The sequence below is a fragment of the Balaenoptera borealis genome (assembly GCF_965194805.1).
Source record: "Balaenoptera borealis genome assembly, chromosome: 12".
NCBI lineage: Eukaryota > Metazoa > Chordata > Mammalia > Artiodactyla > Balaenopteridae > Balaenoptera > Balaenoptera borealis.
This window is the reverse complement of record NC_138869.1, coordinates 41,653,417-41,677,308: the sequence shown is the minus strand read 5'-3', so window position 1 is coordinate 41,677,308 and position 23,892 is coordinate 41,653,417. Positions and strand designations below refer to the sequence as shown.

The window sequence follows — 23,892 nt, the reverse complement described above, 5'->3', positions numbered from 1 at the left end:
ATGTGGCTTCATTCTGCGGTAAACATTCCATGGTGGCCATTGGGCAGGGGTCTATCTTCCTGGAATAGTCAGCTACATAAATAAGGATATGTCTTTTATTATGTTCTTGGATCAAAAAATATATATATCTAGCTATTGAGAAACTCAGTCATTTACGGAACATGTTCCAGGGGCAGGAGTGGGCAGCCTTCACTGGTGGGAGGAGGAGTCTATAGGTCAGGAGTCTGTGGCAATAATCCAGGTGAACACAATCAGGCCTGGGAGGAGTTACCAGTCATAAAGAATATTGTGAGTGAAGAATCAACAAGATCTGTTGATTACCAAGATATTCTTGTATTAGTCTTGCTTCCTATTCAACAAGTGTGTGTCAGGTGCTGGGCTGCATCATGATGGACCAGAAAGGTGACTTTAGCCTGGAGCTTGCCTTTTGGAGCTGACAGTCTTATAGGAAAAATAAGGCACAAAGGCACACAGCTTGAATCCCAGGCAAAAGAAGGATCCAGTATGCTAGCTGCAGGATCAGGGAAGGTTTTCTGGAGGTGAGGCCTTGAGCTGGGCTTTGTAGAGTGGGGGTGTCCAAAACTGATAGTGAGGGATGACACCAGGATTTTGACTTGGTAGTGCTGGTGACAGAATTGTACAGATCTTCTGGTATTAGGGCTAGGAACACCATGCAATCCAGATGTAGGTGGAAAGGAGAAGTCCTGCAGTTGCCAGGACTTTCCTGGTCTTTGAGCGGTTGACCTAGGGTCACAAGGTGATATTTGCAGGCCTAAGAGTGAATGGATTCTTAAGGAGGAGAGGAAGGAGAAAAGTTTTGGGACCGAACCGGAAGCTCAGGATGGCCTGTAAGGCAGAGACCTAGGAGCAGCAGAGGCGGTGCCCAGGGCAGGAACAGCACCTCCTTCCCGCCGCCTACTCCCCCTTCCCCCAACCCAATGAGCAACTGCTTCCTTACTAGGAAGCCTGCAGTGATTGTTCTGGCCCCAAACATTTACTACGCAGGCCAACTCATCGAAACAAGAACCAAGGAGGCGCTAGCGGCTTCGGCCTAGGCGGAGTCCCAGAGACCTAAGAGCGAGGGGCACGAGTATGCCCCACTTGGTTCTCCCGCGGCGACCCCACCCTGCGGGCCCGGGCGCTGCTCAGGGTGGCTCCTGGGACCTTTCCAGGGATGGGGTCGTGACAGCGCCGTGGATGACACCTGGATGGGTCTTAAAACTGTATCCTTCCCTCCTTTCCCTGCTCTCCCGTCTCCGACCGGCGGATCTCGCAGGGATCTCGGCGTGCCTGGCAGGAGGCACTGGACGCCGAAGCCCAGGGGTCCGAGGGCCTCCCACCTGCCCAGCCCCGCCTCCTCCAGCGCTTGCTGCCGCCCGGGGCCTTGGGCCTAAGAGCCAGTCCTGACCCCGGCGGGGCCATTCAATCGCCTCTCGTGGATTTCCCTCCGCTGCCGCGCGGCGGTGGCGACACGTGGGTTCGCGCGCGGGCTCGGGCGGCGCGAGCCCGGGCAGCGCGAGCCCCCGCGCGCCTGGAAGCGGCGCATGCGCGGGCGTCCTGCGAGCCCGCTGAGGCGAGCCGAATCGCGGCGGCGCCGGGAGCCGAGCAGCGGAGCTGTGAGGAACGAGCGGTGGCGTGAGAACGGCAGGGACTGACAGGTGGCAAACCCTCGCTCGCGCTGATCGGGTTTGCTGGGGCGCCCGCGGAACCTGGCGGTCCGGGCGTGGCGGCGGTGGCATCCCGGACGGCCTGTGAGGGATGCGCCGCCCACTGCCCTGCGCCGCCTGACCGCCCCCGCCTCGCCTCGCGGTGCGCCACAGCCGGGCCCGCGGCTGTCCCCGCCGCGCTGTCGCCGGGCCGCCGCCGCGCCCGCGGGGTCGCGCCCGGCCCGGCCATGTGGACCCCCACGGAGGAAGAGAAATACGGCGTAGGTAGGTGAGGCTCCGGCCTGGCCGCGGCGGGCGTTCGGGGGACGCGCCCTTGCTCTCGGCCTCGCGCCAGCCCCGCCTCGATTCGCGCCCGCGCGCCTCCCGCCGCTGCCCGCAGGCTGCGCGGCCTCGGCGCGGGGTGTGCGCGGGGTGTGTGCGGGGTGGGGGCGGCGCGGGCGCGAGGCGCGGGGGTGGGAGCGGGTCCCTGGGCGCGGGGAGGGCGGCAGGGGGCGCTGGCAGCGCGGCCTCGGCAGATGCGGCCGGAGGGAGGGGTGGGCAGGGCCCCAGCGGCTCCCCGAGGTTTTTGGTGTGGGGCACAGGGCAGTTTCACCCAAAAAGCCAAATCCTGGGAACCTGTTTTCTCCTTTCTCAAACCTCAATTTTAGTGAGTTTCTGCACCTGAGTTGATAAGCCCGCTGACTCTTTATTTTTGGAGTGGAGCCTTAGAAAAAAAAAAGGGATAAAATACGTTGACATCATTTTCCCAGTTCAGAATTTTGCAGACATTTGACTGGAAATGTTTGATCCGTTTTAGTTTGTTTTGCCTTCAATATTATAAATAATTATTACTTAAAATAGGAAGTGTTTTTGCACATGTCCCAATGTTTAGTGTATATTACAGTCACGGTTTTGTTAAGAAACAAACGAACCCGTTTTTAGATGAGACCATTATTCCTCTTAGAATCCTCTTTTTATCTGTTACAAGTGTTAAACTCCAGAAGCTAAATAATTCTTATAGTACTCAACTTCTTTAAAAAGCATATTCAATAATTTAAGGGATTGAATATTAGTTTTACTTTTATGGTGTTAGTGTTTTGTGGTGATTACATGAGAGAGGAGTTCAGCCACACTGCATTATTGTAAGTCACCTGTCATTCAGTTAGAAACAGATAGAAAAATGCGTGTACAGGTTTTTTTTCCACCTAAGTTTTAATGGAAAATTTTAGATGGGGAAATCTGTCTAAACATAGGCTTTTGTTTCCCATGTTTACTGCAGCTCAGTCAAGGTTTAGTTCACAGTTCACTACAAAATAACTTTTAAACTGTCAGTGGTAACAAACGTTTAGGAATACCATCAGGCAAATTATGTGGGAACTGAATGTATTTAAATTTAAGGACCTGCAGAGAGATCTGTGCTGGTAGAAAATCTTGTTTTGAAAGGTAACTTTCTGAAGTTTTTAATTAGCTATGCTCTAAGGGCATAATGATATAGGCTAGGATGGAAGTGATAAAAGGAGCCCTAGTGCTAGAGTCTCTGTTGAAATGGGATTGGGAAATGATGTGAAAAGCCGGGATTCACCTCTGGGAACATTTTATCCTTTCTCTTAGAGCATTCCCTAAATACTAAATACATTTTGTGATGTGAAGAGTTGATGGTTTATCTTTTCCGTAACTTGCTCTCAGACCTGCTTAACTCGAATAACAAATAATTGATGTGAAAGTGGTCAACTGTCCAGTGGCAGTTTAATTGTGATAATTTCTTTCCTGCCGGGTTGGAACCTATGAGTAGTGGAATTGGCAGATTTCTTAGTCCTGGCTTCTCTTCACTGGTGTTGTGGGCAAGTTATTTAACATCATTTTCTTAATGTGTAAATTGGGGATAATATTTACCTACAGGGTTGTGAAAATCAAATGAGAGCATACCAAATGCTTAATAAATGTTAATTTCTCCTTTTCCCCTTAGTACAGTACTTAGAGTAATAACAACACTAGGCATTTCCTCAGGTGTGTTGGTTCTGAGATGGAGGCAATGCAGGGTAATCAAGATAGGCATATGTGACTCTCAAAGCACTAGGATTTGGTGTGTGATTTACTCAGGAAGATGGAAGGAAATTTTTGCATTCCTTGGACTGTGGGTTTAGCTTTAGAAAAATTTTTTCCTGTGGAGGGGTACAGCATTGGGCACAGGGTAGGACTTAAATGCTTGTTAAATGAGAGAGACAGTTATTCTGAAAACATTAGCAGCTGTGATTTAGTGTAATTTATTTGCCCTTTCTGCCAAACAAAGAAAGTCTCCATCATCTTCTCTCACAGCTTTCTTCTACTATCCCTTCCTCAGCTATGGTCTAAAAGTTCTTGTGTAGATTGTTCACACTCAGAATATGTTTTTTCCATAAGTATTTCAGGGTTACACTCCGAGGCCTTTCCATAAAAGCCAGTTCAGTCTATAAAGAGCCTAAATATTGTACTTACAAAGAGAAAAATAGTCAATTAAAAATGGTATGTTAGCTGCATTGTTTAATTGTTAGCTTGAAAATCTAAACATTGGACTTCTCTGGTGGTGCAGTGGTTAAGAATCCGCCTGCCAATGCAGGGGACACGGGTTCGAGCCCTGGTCTGGGAAGATCCCACATGCCACAGAGCAACTAAGCCCATGTGCCACAACTACTGAGCCTGCGCTCTAGAGCCCGTGAGCCACAACTGCTGAGCCCGCATGCCACAACTGCTGAGCCCGCGTGCCACAACTACTGAAGCCTGCACGCCTAGAGCCTGTGTTCCACAACAAGAGAAGCCACTGCAATGAGAAACCTGTGCACTGCAACGAAGAATAGCCCCCACTCGCTGCAACTAGAGAAAAGCCCACATGCAGCAATGAAGACCCAACATGGCCAAAGATAAAATAAATAAATAAATAAATAAAAATAAATAAAAAAAGAAAATCTAAACATTGTCATTATTCCTATGAGAAAATATTTCAGATTTCAACTTTGATTTTTATGAGCAGCATGGAGCACAGATTTCTATCTCTGCTTGCTAACCCATAATCCTTACAGCAAGGAGGGAAAACATATCTTTTTCCCACCAATTTGTGTAAATTGCTTGGATGTTGGTGAGGGAAGGAGTCCCCTGTTGCAGCAGTGCAAAGGAGTTTTTCCCAGTGCAGCTGTTCATCTGTATTTGACATTGGTAAGGTTTTTGAGATCATGTAGTAATATCTTAATGCCTTTAAAATTTTTTATGATATAAAAATTCTGTACAAGTTATAACACTTTCAAATTATTTGATTTATTTGCTTAGGACTAGGCAATATCTGAGCTTCCCTTTCCATTGTAATATTCTGTGATTGAGTTTAGAGGGAAGGGAGGAAACTACCCTTTTTTGAAGATCAATGATGGACCAGTCAGTGTGCTGGGGATTCTCACTTATGTTATACCATATAGATCCCCAGAGCAGTCTTAATGTTGTTATCTTCATTACACAGATGATGAAATTGGATCTCAGAGGTTGTTAATCCTTTTTTGTCCTTTAACAATTAAATATTCCCCTTAATTTTCTTCTTGGCAATGGGCAATATTTTGCCATATACTTGACTCTCTTACTGTACTTCTCTAGTATCACAAGGAGCTGTTCTTTACTGAACCCTTTTAGCCTGTGTTCTGACTCCTTATGTCTCTTCCTCTTAGAGATTCTCTGCTTTTCTTTCTGTTGCCATAAATGCTTGGAAAGTCCTGCATCTTACCATTCTTTATTTTACCTTTTCAAGAAGCTTCCTATTCTAGAGTGAATTAGGTGAGAAAAATCCAACCATTTTTGTGAAACACCTGTCTTTTCCCATATTGACTGCACCCAAACTACCAAATATAGAAACTGAAGACCAAGGAAATACTTTTCCCATCCTCTAACAGCAGCAGCAGTAAACACCACCAACAAATGAAACAAGAGTTTGTAATTAAATTCCTAGAATAGAATAGCAGCAGAGATTTGAGTACATGTGTATTAGTTTGGCATCTTAGCAGTGAAAGCTGCTTCATAATGTCATCTTGTTTATTCTGCTCTCCTGCGGTAAATTTTGTAATAATTCAGAGCATTTATTGCTTATTTTTTTCTAATCCCCACTTAGCAGACCATGAAAAAATTTCCTCATTACCAACCAGATTACCTTCTATTTTAGTTTTGTAATGTCATATTTATTTTTTTTCTAATTTAAAAACAATGCATATTTTCTGCCTTACTTTTACCTGATTTCCTTCTGCTTGATTTTCCCCAGATAGGAAAAAAAAACCCAAACAACACTTAAAAAAAGCCCTGAATCCTTAAAAGAAATTTAACTTCTAATGATCCTGTGGTGCAGAGGCATATGAAGGTGGGAAGGGAATAGGTCCATGAAACCACATCTGAAAGAACCAGTGTTCACAATATTTCACTAAATCTGTTGGTAAATGGGCTACACCTCAGTGAAATAGTGCGAGGGCAGTGGGCTCTTTAGTTACTTGCTCTGTAAGGAAATCCCAGCCTTTGAAGCCTTGGAAAAGGCCCTATATCTTTATCTCTCAGAGGTAAAGGCATCCACTAGGGGTAGAGAAGACGTCATAAACCCAGGACTTTATTTTGCCCTGAAAAGTGAGGATGTGCTTGACGTTTTATGATCAGGGGTTTAGTGTTTACAGGGAACTTCCACATCATGATTCTGCTTGAGCTTTACACCATAAAGCTCCTTTTTTTTTTTTTTTTTTTTTGAAAACAGATGACAAAGAAACTTTAACTGAAAGAAATTAAGTGACTGATCTAAGATACTTAAGCCAACTAAGTGCCGATTTGAGATTTCAACCTAGGACTTTGGGATTCTAATACACAGCTGCTTTCATTACACCATGTTGCCTCTGAAAAGAATTTGTCGGCAGTGTATGTCTCTGGCTCAAAAAATAAGGCCTTTTTAACAGACTTCAAATTTAAATTGAACAGTTATATTTAAGGAATTTTATTTCTATATTAAACATTTTTATAAGACTACATAGTATTTATCGTTCTGCTTCTGAATATATGATTTGCATTGCTGATGAGTACAGATTCAAGGCATGACAATTCATAAGGCAGGTTTTTAACAGCCTTGAGGAGTATGTTGGGTTCTTTTGCCCTCTTTTAAAGACGTTGTTAGTAGGGAAGAAAGAAGTTGATTTCAGCAAACATTTATTGAGTGCCTTCTTAAACCGAGATGGCTTTGTTTTGATCTGCCATTCTGTAAAGCAAGCAGGAAATAATCAGCAGGAAATGATCAGTATTTTAACAGGAAAGTCAATATGCAGCAATATTCTATAGACTATTCAAATGTTATGGTTAATTTTATCATGCAGTGTTATGAGAGAATATGCTTTAGAAACATAAAGCTTAATTGTAAACATGACACCCTTTTCTATCATTTTTAGACACATTCTGAAGCATGATGTCTCAAAAGAATGGTCATTGAGGTTGAAAGTGCTTTATATTCATACTATACTTTTACATTGGTGCTGAATTTCAATTTTTAATAGTTTGTATTATGATTTTTTTTTGAATTCTTGTGTCTTTATTCTTGAAGATAAGAATGATCTGAATTTATTTCCAATGTGTAAGCATTATTGGATATGCTATATTAGGGCTTTATTCCAATGTTGTACTTTTACCATAATGAACACATCTGTTTATTATGATTATGCTCTAAAGACTCTTGTATACCCCCTCTTGATAGATTTTGTATAGAAAAGCAAGATTTTTTTTCCACATAAAGGTTCTGGGAACTTTAAAATTTTTTTCATAAGTACGTTGCCAAATTATTTTAACTGTGGCCCAAGTAACTACAGTTGACTTGCTATATCACACATTAGGATACTCTAGTAAGGATAATTACTATGTTGGGAAATGTCGTTCAGAAACTTCCTGTTTTTCTACTTATCTACAATGGAATAAAATCTCAACCTCCTGCTTCCATCTGTTTCTCCCTCTCTCTTTAGAACTCATTCATGAGCTCTTGTTGATTGATGAATGAGAACAAAAATTGATGGAAGAAGTAATGTATGATAAACGCAGAACTTTATATTACAGACTTAGTATCATACTTTGACCTTTCTTCAAATACGTCTAGTGACAGTGCCCTCACCACTTTTTGAGACAGCCCATTTTACTGTTAGACAGCTGTGATGAGAACATTCTTCCTTGTTGAATAGACTCCTTGTAATTTCTTATAAGTTTGTGTTCTGTGTTTACATATAAATAACTTCCATCATAGCCCTTCAGTAATTCATAAAATTTTAGTATTGTAAGGGATCTTAGAGATAATATGGTTTAAGGCTCCAGAGCTAAGTAAGGCCAGTGGAATAGCTAACATTCATTAAGTGTTTACTGTGTGCCCAGCACTTGCATGTTATGGCTCAAATTTGCATTTTCAGCCTCATCTGCTGACTTGCTTGTATTTTACACTTTAGCCAAGCTGAACTTTCCCCAAGTCCTTCTGTCTGGACTTAATTATACCAGTGCTGCCGTGTACCAGGACTGTTTGCCATCTATTAAACACTTCTTGTTATTTGCTGCATCATGTCTCTGTTCATATTCTTTCTCTGTGGGGTGCCTCCCCCCGCCCCATCTTCATCTCTCAGATTCTTTCCTATCTGTTAAGGCTTCTATCATGTATTACTGTCTTTGTAAATCTTTTTCTAGACCCTTGACCATACCCCTTTCTTTCTCCAACCAGATAGATTTTATTCTATGATACTTTATATTTTACAGTGGTATATTTATTCTATCCTCTTCCATTAGATTAATGTCCTTCCAACTTTTGACTACGATCTACAATAAGAAATACAATTAAAATTATTATCTCTTATGTGTGTATGTTTATACTATACACACACATGAAAAAGTTAAACAAAAGTTTCATGGTATAGTATTTTGTAGAGTGTACTCTGATGTTTCTATTCATTTCTATTTCATTAAAAAATATTGGTGGCAGCTCAATTGATTTTTTGACCCATGGTTAACTCTGATTTAGGCTATAAACTCTTAAAAAGTAGGGATTGTGCCATATTTACAGTTGACCCTTGAACAATGCAGGGGTTGGAGCGCCAGCCCCTCACACAGTCAGAAATCTGTGTTCCGCTATTTCTGCCTCAAAAACAAAGGAGATGATAAAATGACTCACCCAAGGGCAGGAAGCTGAAACAGTTTGGATGGAATCAGAACTCAAACCCTAGTTCTTTTGATTCCACATATTGTGATCTCTAATTAAATGCAAACTTTTCCCCATGCTTAGTTAATTTAAAGATCTGTAACATGAAAATACAGGTACTATATTTATTGAAAAAAATTGTGTATAAATGGACCTGCATAGTTCAAACCTGTGTTGTTCAAGGGTCAACTGTATCTTTGTGTTCTTGACAGACATAACTCAGTACCAGGCATGTAGAAGGTTTTATACATGTATTTTAGCATTGAATTGGATATTTTTTGTTAATGTGGTATAAAGCCTGATATTCGGAGACTTTTGAGCTGCCATTTCACACTAATTACTCATACTGGTTTTGTAACAGCTAAACTCTAGATTTTATTTCATATTAACTGAAGTAAAGCTAGATCTCCATCCTGAATGTGTGCTATTGATAATAAACATAAATGTAAAATTTTAGTTTCATTTAAAAAAGATTTTACATTTATTTTCATTACATTTCATTGAGGGGGAGCATATTTGGCTTGCCACTGTTGGTCCTAAATGGGGGGTGGGCTCTCTGTATTTGGCTCATTAATACAACTTGTCAAGTCTTTTTTGTAGCTTGAGTTTGTCATCCCACATATTATTATCTTTTCCTTGAAGTTTCACCTACACAGTTGATAAACCTGTCTTCTGTCCTTTTCCAAGTGGCTGATAAAAATGTTGAACAGAATAGGAAAAAAATTTCATTACCTAGAGGGAAGTGTCCAGTTTATAAAGGAGTAGATTTTATTATGTTGTGTTTTGAATGCAAATTATCAGGATGACTTACTGAATGCTTCATGACAGTGCCAGCTGTGCCACCTTTGTGAACCTGATAGTGTTCGGGGTTAGGATGTGTTCCTGACCAGACTGTGGTCTATGGCCAAGGAGGAAGGATGCTGCTGAAGTCTGTGTGGCCTTACTTTTAAGTGTGGGGAGTGATAAAGATATATTAGCATTAAAAAGATCTGAAGTCCATTTTCATCTTCATGTATAGGAGGAAGGGTGGCACGAAACTTTTCTTGAGTTTTGTTTCTGATGTTCTTTCCACATTCCCTACACTTTAGATATGCTGGACAACTCACCCTTTTCCAGACAAGCCTAAAACTCTCCTACCTTTGTCGCTTTGCTTGGTTGTTATAATATGACAGGAATGCAATGACTACCTTTCTCTGCCTGGGAAATGCCACCTTAAAAAGCTGAAATGTCGGGGGCTTCCCTGGTGGCGCAGTGGTTGAGAATCTGCCTGCCAATGCAGGGGACATGGGTTCGAGCCCTGGTCTGGGAAGATCCCACATGCCGCGGAGCAACTGGGCCCGTGAGCCACAATTACTGAGCCTGCGCGTCTGGAGCCTGTGCTCTGCAACAAGAGAGGCGCGATAGTAAGAGGCCTGCGCACCGCGATGAAGAGTGGCCCCTGCTTGCCACAACTGGAGAAAGCCCTCGCACAGAAACGAAGACCCAACACAGCCATAAATAAATAAAAATTAAAAAAAAAAAAAAAAAGCTGAAATGTCATCTTCTCTTTGATGCCTTCCCCAGCTCTGCCCAATAAGAAGCATTGCTTCTTGCTCCTACAGCAGTTGGTACCAACCTCTAGTATGGCACTTACCCCTTTAGATCATGCTTAATTGCATGTCTTTGCCTCAGGGGATTGAGCTTCTCGAGGACAAGGAATTTTGTCTTCGTGTTTGTAACCCCAGGACCTAGCACATAGTGAGGGATCAATAAATGCTTAATTAGGAGTCCAACCTAGTGAAAAGTTTTATTTTGCTTTGTTAATCCTGATAGTATTTTATTTTTTTAAATTTATTTATTTATTTATTTAGGCTGCACTGGGCCTTTGTTGCGGCGCATGGGCTTCTCTAGTTGCAGCACGCGGGTTTAGTTGCAGCATGTGGGATCTTACTTCCCCGACCAGGGATTGAACCTGGGCCCCCTGCGTTGGGATCGCGGAGTCTTAACCACTGGACCACCAGGGAAGTCCCCCTGATAGTATTTTAAAAGGCAGGCTGTAAGTCTAATAATATTTAGTTGTTAGAAATCTGTGACATCATGAATACACTTTTTTTTCCTCAGCCTTTCTCTTTCTTGAGTCTGTTAGGAAGGTTTACTGCCTGTGGCTGAGTTGAGATGACTGATTTTCGGTGGGAGCCTTAGGATTCCAGTATGAATCCATCTCACCTAGAGTTTCACAGTTATCACAACAGTGATTCAGGAAATTTGTAGCAGGTAATTGGGATGCCGCTTGAATTTACCCCAACAGTACCTCTTTCGTTTGACACCTTTGGGGAAGCCGTATTTTGGATGAGTGACTTTTCCATAGAACTCAAGGTTAAACCTTTAAAAGCACCAAGAAAATATTTTTTTGTTGGATTTTTTTATAGTAAAAGATAATATGTTCCATTCTTCCCTGTACTGAATTCAATATTGAATACATTTGAGCTTTTTCTGTGTAACATTTCCCCTCTGATTACATAAGATATATATTCATTATAGACATGTCAGTAACTATAGAAAAATACACAAAAAAGAAAATAAGGGTGATATCTTATTTTTGTTACCCAGACATAACCCCTCTCAACACACTGGCATATCTTTCCAGTCTTTTTTTCTGATGCAGGCATTTAAAATAAATTTAGGACTATACTGTTTATATTGTCATTCAGTATTTTATTTTATTTTACTTTTAAAACTCAAGTAATTTATATATTGGCCATGCAGCATGTGGGATCTTAGTTCCCTGACCAGGGATCAAAACCACGCCCCTTGCAGTGGAAGCATGGAGTCTTAACCACTGGACCACTAGGGAAGTCCCAACAGTCTTTTATTTTAAATCTGTTATACTATGAACATTTTCTTATGTCTGGAATGTCATTGTTTTAATGACTGCTGTTCCATTAGGTACTATATTAGGTACTATAATTTACCTAATCTCCTACTTCTGAGCAGTTGGTCGTTAGGAATTAGCTATTGGCAGGACAGTGAGGGTACTTGTTTCTCTGCACCCTTGTCAGTATAGGGCATTATTTTCTCCACAAATTTGCATCTTCAAAAATTTCAAAATTGATACATGCTTAAGAGGAATAAATTCTCAGGCATTACAAAAGTAAAGTATCCTGTACTACCGTTTCAACTTCTTGGGCATCATTTGTTTAATTGAACTTTCTGACTATTTGATATTGTTAATACAAATAAGTGATTATGACTTTAATACAGTGATACTTGTTTGCTTCCTCACTGAAATCCCTGGGAAGATCACTAATTCCAGTTAGTGGTTCTCTTGTTTGTTTGTTCCTTTTCTCATCTGGCTGTGATGCTCTCTGGGAATTTGGTGGTGGTGGTGGTGGTCGGGGAGGGGGGATATGTGAGACTCTTCGACTCACTATCAGTGACTTGAAATGGTATTTTTGTTTTGTTTTGGTATTCTTTCTATCTCTGTACATTTCTGTTCTCTGTAGCTACTTCCAGTATCATTCGTTTCCTTTTCCTATTTGCCAGCCACTCTTTGCTGTTTGCTTCTTTCCCCAGCCATACCTTTCCAAGCTAGACCCGAATTGAACTTGTTCAAGGGAAACTGGGTAATCAACTCTATGAAAAACTAAAGTGGCTCCTTTCCTTTCTATTGGAGTGAAATTCAGTGCCTTTATGAAAAACTTAGACCTATTAAAAGAACTTTCTGACTCATGGCCAGGGCTGGGCTCTGTAGGAATGCCTGGCTTTGGAACAGAGGCAGTGCTCTGGGAGTGATAGAGCCTAATGCAGATTTGCTCCATGCAGAGCAGTTTCCCCTCTGGGTGGCTGCATGTAGGTATGATGTCTGGTACTGCTGCAGCCATCTTCTTATCATGAAGAAAGCCAGGAAGGGGGAGGGGGATTTGTTTTGCTTTTTGGTATGGGAAAGGGAAGAAGCACTTAGGGGTGCTTGGACCATTATGGATGGAGGGAAGGAACTGTTTGAAAAGAAAAACTTTTGATACATTTAAACATACTGAAATATTTAAGCCCTGATAAGACAATGGTGTCTATGATTGTAGATAATGAGACTGTGGTTGTCCCACAAAGCACTCATTGTTTTTATTGATTTGCTTTCTCAGAAACCATAGCAGGTTTCTGTGTTAGTTAGACCATGTAGAGTAATGAACTGTTTTAATTGGTTAATTCTTCACCCTGATATTTACAATTTACCCAGATTAAGTGTACAATTTAGTGGCATTAAATACATTCAAATTGTTGTATAACTATCACTACTATTTATTTCCAGAGCTCTTTTTTTATCATCCCAAACAAAAACTCTGTACCTCTCCCTCCAGCTCCAGGTAACCTCTATTCTACTTTCTGTCTCTATGAATTTGATTATTCTAGATATCTCATATAAATGGAATCATACAATATTTGTCTTTTTGTATTCGGCTTATTTTACTTAGCATAACATTTTCAGGGTTCGTCCATGTTGTAGCAGGCATCAAAATTTAATTCCTTTTTATGTCTGAATAATATCCCATTGTGTGAGTATATATCACATTTATTTATCCATTCATCTGTTGTTGTACACTCAGGTAGTTTCCACCTTTTGGCTCTTATGAATTAAGCTGCTATGAATATTAGTGTGCAAGTATCTGTTAGAGTCCCTGTTTTCGGATCTCTTGGTGTATACCTAGCATTGGAATTGCTGGATCAAATGGTAGTTCATGTTTAACTTTTTGAGAAATCACCTTTTTCCACACCAGTTGTACAATTTTACATTACCACCACCAACTTGTGAGAGTCCCACATCCTCGCCAACACTTCTTATTTTTTGATAATAGCCATCCTAGTGGGTGTGAAGTGGTGTCTCACTGTGGTTTTGATTTGCATTTCCCTAGTGATTAGTGATGTTGAGCATCTTTTCATGTGCTTATTGGCTATCTGTATATTTTTGTTGGAGAAATATTCCATTGTATGTATGTACCACATTTTGTTTACCCATTCTTTGTTGATGGACACTTGGGTTGTTTCTGTCTTTTGGTAGAAATTGTGAATAGGGCTTCCCTGGTGGTGCAGTGGTTAAGAATCTGCCTGCCAATGCAGGGGACACGGGTTCGAGCCCTGGTCTGGGAAGATCCCACATGCCGCGGAGCAACTAAGCCCGTGAGCCACAACTACTGAGCCTGTGCGTCTGGAACCTGTGCTCTGCAACGGGAGAGGCTGCGACAGTGAGAGGCCCGCGCACCGCGATGAAGAGTGGCCCCCGCTCGCCGCAACTGGAGAAAGCCCTCGCACAAAAACGAAGACCCAACACAGCCAAAAATAAATAAAAAAAAAAAAAAAAGAAAGAAATTGTGAATAATGCTATAATGAACATTTGGCATCCAAGTTTCTGTTTGACTCCCTGTTTTAAATCCTTTGGGTATATACCTAGGAGTGGAATTGCTTACCATTTGGTAATTCTATGTTTAGTTTTTTGGGGAACCACCACGCTGTTTTCTGTAGTGCCTGCACCATTTTACTTTGCCATCAGCAATGCATGAGGGTTCCAGTCTCTTTACATCCTTGCTAATACTAGTTATTTTCTGTCTTTTAAAAAAATGTTTCTATAAATGGCCATCCAAATGGGTGTGAAGTGGTATTTCGTTGTGGTTTTAAAAAATTATTTATTTATTTATTTATTTATATTTGGCTGCATTGGGTCTTCGTTGCTGAACGCGGACTTTCTCTAGTTGCGGTGAGCGGGGGCTACTCTTACTTTTGGTATGCGGACTTCTTATTGCGGTGGCTTCTCTTGTTGCAGAGCATGGGCTCTAGGTGCATGGGCTTCAGTAGCTGTGGCATGTGGGCTCAGTAGTTGTGGCTCGCCGGCTTTAGAGCACAGGCTCAGTAGTTGTGGCGCATGGGCCTAGTTGCTCTGTGACATGTGGGATCTTCCCGGACCAGGGCTTGAACCTGTGTCCCCTGCACCGTCAGGTGGATTCCTAACCACTGTGCCACCAGGGAAGTCCCTCATTGTGCTTTTGATTTGCATTTTTCCTAATAATTAGTGATGTTGAGCGTCTTTTCATGTGCTTATTGGCCATTTGTGTGTTGTTTTTGGAGAAACTTCTATTCAAGTACTTTGCCCATTTTAAATAGATTTTTGTTGCTGTTGTTAGTTTGTAGCTCTTTATATATTCTGGATATTAATTCCTTATCAGATACATGGTTTACAGATGTTTTCTCCCATTTCATGTTTTGCCTTCTCACTCTGTTATAGTGTCCTTTGATATACAGAAGTTTTAAATTTTGGCACAATCTAATTTATGTTTTCTTTTGTCATTTGTGCTTTTGGTGTCATATTCAAGAAATCATGGTCAAATCCATCATGAGGCTTTCCCTCATGTTTCCTTCTAAGAGTTTTATAGTTTTAGCTTTTACGTTTAGGCCTTTGATCCATTTTGAGTTAATTTTTGCATATGGCATAAGGTAAGTGTCCAGCTTCATTCTTTTGTATATGGATGTCCAGTTTTCTCAGCATTGTTTGTTGAGAAGTCTGTCTTTCCCGTTGAATGGTCTTAGCACCTTTGTTTGAAAATCATTTGGCCATATATTTGACGGTTTATTTTTGGGCTCTATCTTTATGCTGATATGTCTGTCTTTATGCCAGTACCACACTGTTTTCTGTGCCTTTGTAGCAGGTTTTGAAATCAGGAAGTGTGAGTACTCCCACTTTGTTCTTCTTTTTCAAGTTTGTTTTGCCTCTTTGGGGTCCCTTGAGATTCCATATGAATTTTAGGAAGAATTTTTCTATTTCTGCAATAAGTGCCATTGGGATTTTGACAGGAATTGCAATGAATTTATAGATTGCTTTAGGTAGTATTGTCATATTAACAATATTAATTCTTCCAGTCAGTGATCATGGATGCTTTACATTTACTTAGGTTGTCTTTATTTATTTTATTTTATTTTATTTTATTTATTATTATTATTATTATTATTTTTATTTTTGGCTGCGTTGGGTCCTTGTTGCTGCACATGGGCTTTCTCTAATTGCGGCGAGTGGGGGCTACTCTTCGTTGGGGCGTGTGGGCTTCTCGTTGTGGTGGCTTCTCTTGTTGGGGAGCACGGCTCTAGGTGTGTGGGCTTCAGTAGTTGCAGCATGCAGGCTCAGTAGTTGCAGCATGTGGGCCCTAGAGTGAGTGGGCTTCAGTAGTTGTGGCGCAAGAGCTCAGTAGTTGTGGCTCGCGGGCTCTAGAGCACAGGCTTAGTAGTTCTGGCACACGGGCTTAGTTGCTCCACAGCATGCGGGATCTTCCCAGATTAGGGATCACCCGTGTCCCCTGCATTGGCAGGTGGATTCTTAACCAGTGCACCACCAGGGAAGTCCTTGGAATTGTTTTCTTAATTTTGTTTTTGTATTGTTCATTGTTAATGTATTTTTGCATGTTAATTTTATATCATGCAACTGGTGAGTTCATCTGTTAGCCCTAGCATTTTGGGTTTTTTTTTGACTGCATTCTTTAAGGTTTTCTACATATAAGATCATGTCATCTGCAAAGAGAGATCATTTTATTTCTTCCTTTCATATTTGGATGCCTTTTGTTTCTTTTTCTTGCCTAATTACTACTCTGGCTAGAACTTCTAGCACTATGTTGAAAAGGTGAAAGCAGTCATTCTCGTCTTGTTCCTGATCTTAGAGGAAAAGCTTTCAGCCTCTCACACTGAGTATGATGCTTGCTGTAGATTTTTCATATTTTTTTCTTTTTTTCTTAACAAGGTTAGTTTTCATTTCACTTAACCCAAGCTACTACTTGTTCATGCCCAGACTGTGTGTGTTGTTTGTATCTGTAAAAGTATGTATCTGGGCATTTTATCTCTTCTTCTTCTCAGTATTTTTTTTTAACTTTATTTATTTATTTTTTATACAGCAGCTTTTTATTAGTTGTCTATTTTATACATATTAGTGTATATATGTCAATTGTAATCTCCCATTTCATCCCACCACCACCCCCCGCCCCCCGCTTTCCTCCCTTGGTGTCCATACGTTTGTTCTCTATATCTGTGTCTCTATTTCTCCCTTGCAAACTGGTTCATCTGTACCATATTTCTACATTCCACGTATATGCGTTAATATATGATATTTGTTTTTCTCTTTCCGACTTACTTCAATCTGTATGACAGTCTGTAGGTCCATCCACATCTTTGCAAATGACCCGATTTCATTCCTTTTTATGGCTGAGTACTATTCCATTGTATATATGTACCACATCTTCTTTATCCGTTAGTCTGTCAGTGGGCATTTAGGTTGCTTCCATGACATGGTTATTGTAAATAGTGCTGCAATGAACATTGGGGTGCATGTGTCTTTTTGAATTATGGTTTTCTCAAGGTATGTGCCCAGTAGTGGGATTGCTGGGTCATATGGTAGTTCTATTTTTAGTTTTTTAAGGAAGCTCCATACTGTTCTCCCTAGTGGCTGTATCAATTTACATTCCCACCAACAGTGCAAGAGGATTCCCTTTTCTCCACACCCTCTCCAGCATTTGTTTGTAGATTTTCTGATGATGCCCAATCTAACTGGTGTGAGGTGATACCTCATTGTAGTTTTGATTTGCATTTCTCTGATAATCAGTGATGTTGAGTAGCTTTTCATGTGCCTCTTGGCCATCTGCATGTCTTCTTTGGAGAAATGTCTACTTAGGTCTTCTGCCCATTTTTTAATTGTGTTGTTTGTTTTTTTAATATTGAGCTAATGAGCTGTTTATATACTTTGGAGATTAATCCTTTGTTGATTCATTTGAAAATATTTTCTCCCATTCTGAGGGTTGTCTTTTCATCTTGTTTATGGTTTCCTTTGCTGTGCAAAAGCTTTGAAGTTTCATTAGGTCCCATTTGTTTATTTTTGTTTTTATTTCCATTACTCTAGGAGGTGGGTCAAAAAAGATCTTGCTGTGATTTATTTCAGAGTGTTCTTCCTATGTTTTCCTCTAAGAGTTTTATAGTGTCCGGCCTTACATTTAGGTTTTTAATCCATTTTGAGTTTATTTTTGTGTATGGTGTTAGGGAGTGTTCTAATTTCATTCTTTTACATGTAGCTGTCCAGTTTTCCCAGCACCACTTATTGAAGAGACTGTCTTTTCTCCATTGTATGTCATTGCTTCCTTTGTCATAGATTAGTTGACCATAGGTGCATGGATTTATCTCTGGACTTTCTATCCTGTTCCATTGATCTGTATTTCTGTTTTTGTGCCAGTACCATATTGTCTTGATTACTGTAACTTTGTAATGTAGTCTGAAGTCAGGGAGTCTGATTCCTCCAGCTCCATTTTTTCCCTTCAAGATTGCTTTGGCTGTTCGGGGTCTTTTGTGTCTCCATACAAATTTTAACATTTTTTGTTCTAGTTCTGTAAAAAATGCCATTGGTAATTTGATAGGGATTGCATTGAATCTGTAGATGGCTTTGGGTAGTATAGTCATTTTCACAGTATTGATTCTTCCAATCCAAGAACACGGTATATCTCTCCATCTGTTTTTGTCATCTTTGATTTCTTTCATCAGTGTCTTATAGTTTCTTGAGTACAGGTCTTTTACCTCCTTAGGTAGGTTTAGTCCAAGGTGTTTTATTCTTTTTGTTGCAGTGATGAATGGGATTGTTTCCTTAATTTCTCTTTCTGATCTTTCATTGTTAGTGTATAGGCATGCAAGAGATTTCTGTGTGTTAGTTTTGTGTCCTGCAACTTTACCAAATTCATTGATTAGCTCTAGTAGTTTTCTGATGGCATCTTTAGGAATATCTATGTGTAGTATAATGTCATCTGTAAACAGTGACAGTTTTATTTCTCCTTTTCCAATTTGTATTTCTTTTATTTCTTTTTCTTCTCTGATTGCTGTGGCCAGGACTTCCAAAACTATATTGAATAATAGTGGTGAGAGTGGACATCCTTGTCTTGTTCCTGCTCTTAGAGGAAATGCTTTCAGTTTTTCACCATTGAGAATGATGTTTGCTGTAGGTTTGTTGTATATCGCCTTTATTATGTTGAGGTAGTTTCCCTCTATGCCCACTTCCTGGAGAGTTTTTATCATAAATTGGTGTTGAATTTTGTCAAAAGCTTTTTCTGCATCTATTGAGATGATCATATGGTTTTTATTCTTCAGTTTCTTAATATGGTGTATCACATTTGCATATATCGAAGAATCCTTGCATCCCTGGGATAAATCCCACTTGATCATGGTGTATGATCCTTTTAATGTGTTGTTGGATTCCATTTGCTAGTATTTTGTTGAGGATTTTTGCATCTATATTCATCAGTGATATTGGTCTGTAACTTTCTTTTTTTGTAGTATCTTTGTGTGGTTTCAGTATCAGGGTGATGGTGGCCTTGTAGAATGAGTTTGGGAGTGTTTCTCCCTCTGCGATTTTTTGGAAGAGTTTCAGAAGGATGGGTATTAGCTCTTCTCTAAATGTTTGATAGAATTCACCTGTGAAGCCATCTGGTCCTGGACTTTTGTTTTGTTGGAAGATTTTTAATCACAGTTTCAATTTCATTATTTGTGATTGATCTGTTCATATTTTTTTATTTCTTCCTGGTTCAGTCTTGGAAGGTTGTACCTTTCTAAGAATTTGTCCATTTCTTGCAGGTTGTCCATTTTATTGGCATAGAGTTGCTTGTAGTAGTCTCTTATGATGCTTTGTATTTCTGCGGTGTCCATCATTAACGTCTCCTCTTTCATTTCTGATTTTATTGATTTGAGTCCTCTCCCTCTTTTTCTTGATGAGTCTGGCTAAAGGTTTATCAGTTTTTTTAACAAATTGAAACAAATTGTTTCTTTGTTTTATTTCATTTATTTCTGCTTTGATCTTTATGATTTCTTTCCTTCTACTATGTTTGGGTTTTGTTTGTTCTTCTTTCTCTAGTTCCTTTAGGTGTAAGGGTAGATTGTTTATTTGAGATTTTTCTTGTTTCTTGAGGTTGGATTGTATTGCTATAAACTTCTCTCTGAGAACTGCTTTTGCTGCATCCCATTGGTTTTGGATCGTCTTGTTTTCATTGTCGTTTGTCTCTAGGTATTTTTTGATTTCCTCAGTGATCTCTTGGTTGTTTAGTAACGTATTGTTTAGCCTCCATGTGTTTGTGTTTTTTATGTTTTTTCCACTGTAATTGATTTCTCATCTCATAGTGTTGTGGTCGGAAAAGATGCTTGATATGATTTCAGTTTTCTAAATTTACTGAGGCTTGATTTGTGACCCAAGATGTGATCTGTCCTGGAGAATGTTCTGTGTGCACTTGAGAAGAAAGTGTAATCTGCTGTTTTCAGATGGAATGGTCTATAAATACCAATTAAATCTATCTGGTCTATTGTATCATTTAAAGCTTGTGTTTCCTTATTAATTTTCTGTCTGGATGATTTGTCCATTGGTGTAAGTGAGGTGTTAAAGTCCCCCACTATTATTGTGTTACTGTCGATTTCCTCTTTTATAGCTGTTAGCATTTGCCTTATGTATTGAGGTGCTTCTATGTTTGGGTGCATATATATTTATAATTGTTATATCTTCTTGGATTGATCCCTTGATCATTATGTAGTGTCCTTCCTTGTCTCTTGTAACATTCTTTATTCTAAAGTCTGTTTTCTCTGATATTAGAACTGCTACTCCAGCTTCCTTTTTCGTTCTTTTTTTTTTTTTGCAATATTAAATATATACTTATATTCATGATAAGTAAGTACAAACTAACATTTCCAGTTAAAACTTTTTTCTCTTTGTTTCTGATACAATTATAGTACACAGATAAACCTTTCCTTCTTATTTCCCGATTTCTGTAAACTTTTCCCCAGAACGTTTCTCCACACTGCAGTACTTGCCTTTAGTGCAGGAATGCAACATGAGTGGTATTCCTCCTGAGGGTCCCAATAGTAAATGTAGCTTAACCAACAGTGAAATCAGTTCTTACAAACCACCTATGAAAACCATGCATTTGATCTCCATAAAATGTAGGATTGCCAACACCCCATAACAGGAATTCCATGGCTACTTATAAATATAGTTCTTGAAGAAGTATTTGGGCAATGCCTGTAATACCATAGGCTGGCAAACCAAATATTTAATCCAATGGTTTTATTACCCTCAATTTTAACTTCACTCTGTTGAACACCTGATTGGTTACGACCATAAGTCAAGAAATAAACAATGGTGTGGAGTAACCCTAAAGCAATAAAAATGAACACCGTTTGATAAACTAAGCAGAAATAACATTAGTGATGTCATGCAGTTTCTGAGATATCATAGAAAAATTGTTTCTTAATATTGATAAGAAAATTATTTATCAGTGAAAATGCAGGCTTAGAAATATAGTACTGAGAGTTTCAATTTGTGATGTCTTCACTGCTGAGGGAAAATGGAATTCTTATTACTAAAGAGAGCTGATCTCTTGGGTGTTGCTGATGGCTCCGTAACTGAGCTTAGTGTTTAATGATGCTGTACAAATAAAATGCAGTGGGGGAAATATGAAATTCCAGCTTTCTTTTGATTTCCATTTGCATGCAATATCTTTTTCCATCCCCTCAGTTTCAGTCTGTATGTGTCCCTAGGTCTGAAGTGGGTCTCTTGTAGACAGCATATACATGGATCTTGTTTTTGTATCCATTCAGCAAGCCTGTGTCTTTTGATTGGAGCATTTAATCCATTCACATTTAAGGTAATTATTGATATGTATGTTCCTATTACCATTTTCTAAATCGTTTTGGGTTTGTTTTTGTAGGTCCTTTTCTTCTCTTGTGTTTCCCACTTAGAGAAGTTCCTTTAGCATTTGTTGTAGAGCCGGTTTGGCGGTGCTGAATTCTCTTAGCTTTTGCTCTTCTGTAAAGCTTTCGATTTCTCCGTCGAATCTGAGTGAGATCCTTGCCCGGTAGAGTAATCTTGCTTGTAGGTTCTTCCCTTTCATCACTTTAAATATATTGTGCCACTCCCTTCTGCCTTGTAGAGTTTCTGCTGAGAAATCAGCTGTTAACCTTATGTGAGTTCCCGTGTATGTTATTTGTCGTTTTTCCCTTATTGCTTTTAATAATTTTCTTAGCCTTTAATTTTTGTCAGTTTGATTACTGTGAGTCTCGGCATGTTTCTCCTTGGGTTTATCCTGCCTGGGACTCTGTGCTTCCTGGACTTGGGTGGCTATTTCCTTTCCCATGTTAGGGACGTTTTCGACTATAATCTCTTTAAATATTTTCTCAGGTCCTTTCTCTCTCTCTTCTCCGTCTGAGACCCCTATAATGTGAATGTTGGTGCATTTAATGTTGTTCCAGAGGTCTCTTAGGCTATCTTCATTTCTTTTCATTGTTTTTTCTTTATTCTGTTCCGTGGCAGTGAATTCCACCATTCTTTCTTCCAGGTCACTTACCCGTTCTTCTGCCTCAGTTATTCTGCTATTGATTTCTTCTAGTGTATTTTTCATTTCAGTTATTGTATTGTTCATCTCTGTCTGTTCTTTAATTCTTCTAGGTCTTTGTTAAACATTTCTTGCATCTTCTCGATCTTTGCCTCCATTGTTTTCCGAGGTCCTGGATCATCTTCACTATCATTATTCTGAATTCTTTTTCTGGAAGTCTGCCTATCTCCACTTCATTTAGTTGTTTTTCTGGGGTTTTATCTTGTTCCTCATCTGGTACATAGTCCTCTGCCTTTTCATTTTGTTTGTCTTACTGTTAATGTGGTTTTCGTTTCACAGGCTGCCAGATTGTAGTTCTTCTTGCTTCTCCTGTCTGCCCTCTGATGGATGAAGGTATCTAAGAGGCTTGTGCAAGCTTCCTGATGGGAGGGACTGGTGGTGGATAGAGCTGGGTATTGCTCAGGTAGGCAGAGCTCAGTAAAACTTTAATCTGCTTGTCTGCTGATGGGTGGGGCTGAGTTCCCTCCTTGTTGGTCATTTGGCCTGAGGCGATCCAGCACTGGAGGCTACCGGGCTCTTTGGTGGGGCTAATGGCAGACTCCAGGAGGGCTCACACCAAGGAGTAGTTCCGAGAACTTCTGCTGCCAGTGTCCTTGTCCCCACTGTGAGCCACAGCCACCCCTGCCTCTGCAGGAGACCCTCCAACACTAGCAGGTAAGTGTTCAGTCTCCTGTGGGGTCACTGCTCCTTCCTGCTGGGTCCTGATGCACACACTACTTTGTGTGTGTCCTCTAAGAGTGGAGTTTCTGATTCCCCCAGTCCTGTGGAAGTCCTGCAATCAAATCCTGTTAGCCTTCAAAGTCTGATTCTCTGGGAATCCCTCCTCCTGTTGCCGGACCCCCAGGTTGGGAAGCCTGACGTGGGGCTCAGAACCTTCATTCCAGTGGGTGGATTTCTGTGTTATAATTGTTCTACAGTTTGTGAGTCACTTACCCAGCGGTTGTGGGATTTGATTTTATTGTGATTGCGTCCCTCCTACCATCTTGTTGTGGCTTCTCCTTTGTCTTTGGATGTGGGGTATCCTTTTTGGTGAGTTCCAGTGTTTTCTTGTCGATGATTGTTCAGTAGTTAGCTGTGATTCTGGTGCTCTCGCAAGAAGGAGTGAGTGCACGTCCTTCTACTCCACCATCTTGACCTCCTCTCAGTATTCGTGCCCCATTTTGCTGGTAGTTCTGTATCTTTTCCAATCTCAATTCATTTTTTTAAGAGATTTATTTATTATTTATTTATTTATTTTATTTATCTTTGGCAGTGTCAGGTCTTAGTTGCAGCACTCTGGGTCTTTGTTGTGGCATGCGGGCTTCTCTTCAGTTGTGGCATGTGGGTTTTCTCTTCTTTAGTTGTGGTGTGCAGGCTCCAGGGTGTGTGAGCTCTGTAGTTGTGGCACGCGGGTTCCAGAGTGCATGGGCTCTGTAGTTAGTGGCACACAGGCTCTCTAGTTGAGGCGCACGAGCTCAGCAGTTGTGGCTCCTGGGCTTAGTTGCCCTGCGGCACGTGGGATCTTACTTCCCTGACCAGGGATTGAAGCCGTGTCCCCTTCATTGTAAGGCTGATTCTTTTCCACTGGACCACCAGGGAAGTCCCTCGAGTCGTTCTTTTTTTACCATATTTGTTAATACCTAAGATCAAGGTA

The 23,892-nt window shown here is 40.5% G+C and overlaps 1 protein-coding gene across 4 annotated transcripts in view; it reads left to right on the top strand.

Annotated features, from left to right (window-relative positions):
- The first annotated feature begins 1,564 nt into the window (after nt 1-1,564).
- The window catches only part of DOCK3 (dedicator of cytokinesis 3), a 384,134-nt gene continuing 361,806 nt past the window's right edge, over nt 1,565-23,892 (top strand). For 2 of the 4 annotated variants that reach the window (XM_082348082.1, XM_082348083.1), the window contains exon 1: nt 1,565-1,931. In XM_082348082.1, coding sequence (XP_082204208.1) covers nt 1,895-1,931 — 37 coding nt within the window. In that variant the 5' untranslated portion in view covers nt 1,565-1,894. The remainder of the gene's footprint in view (nt 1,932-23,892) is intronic. The other 2 variants (XM_082348081.1, XM_082348084.1) reach the window with 2 other exon arrangements.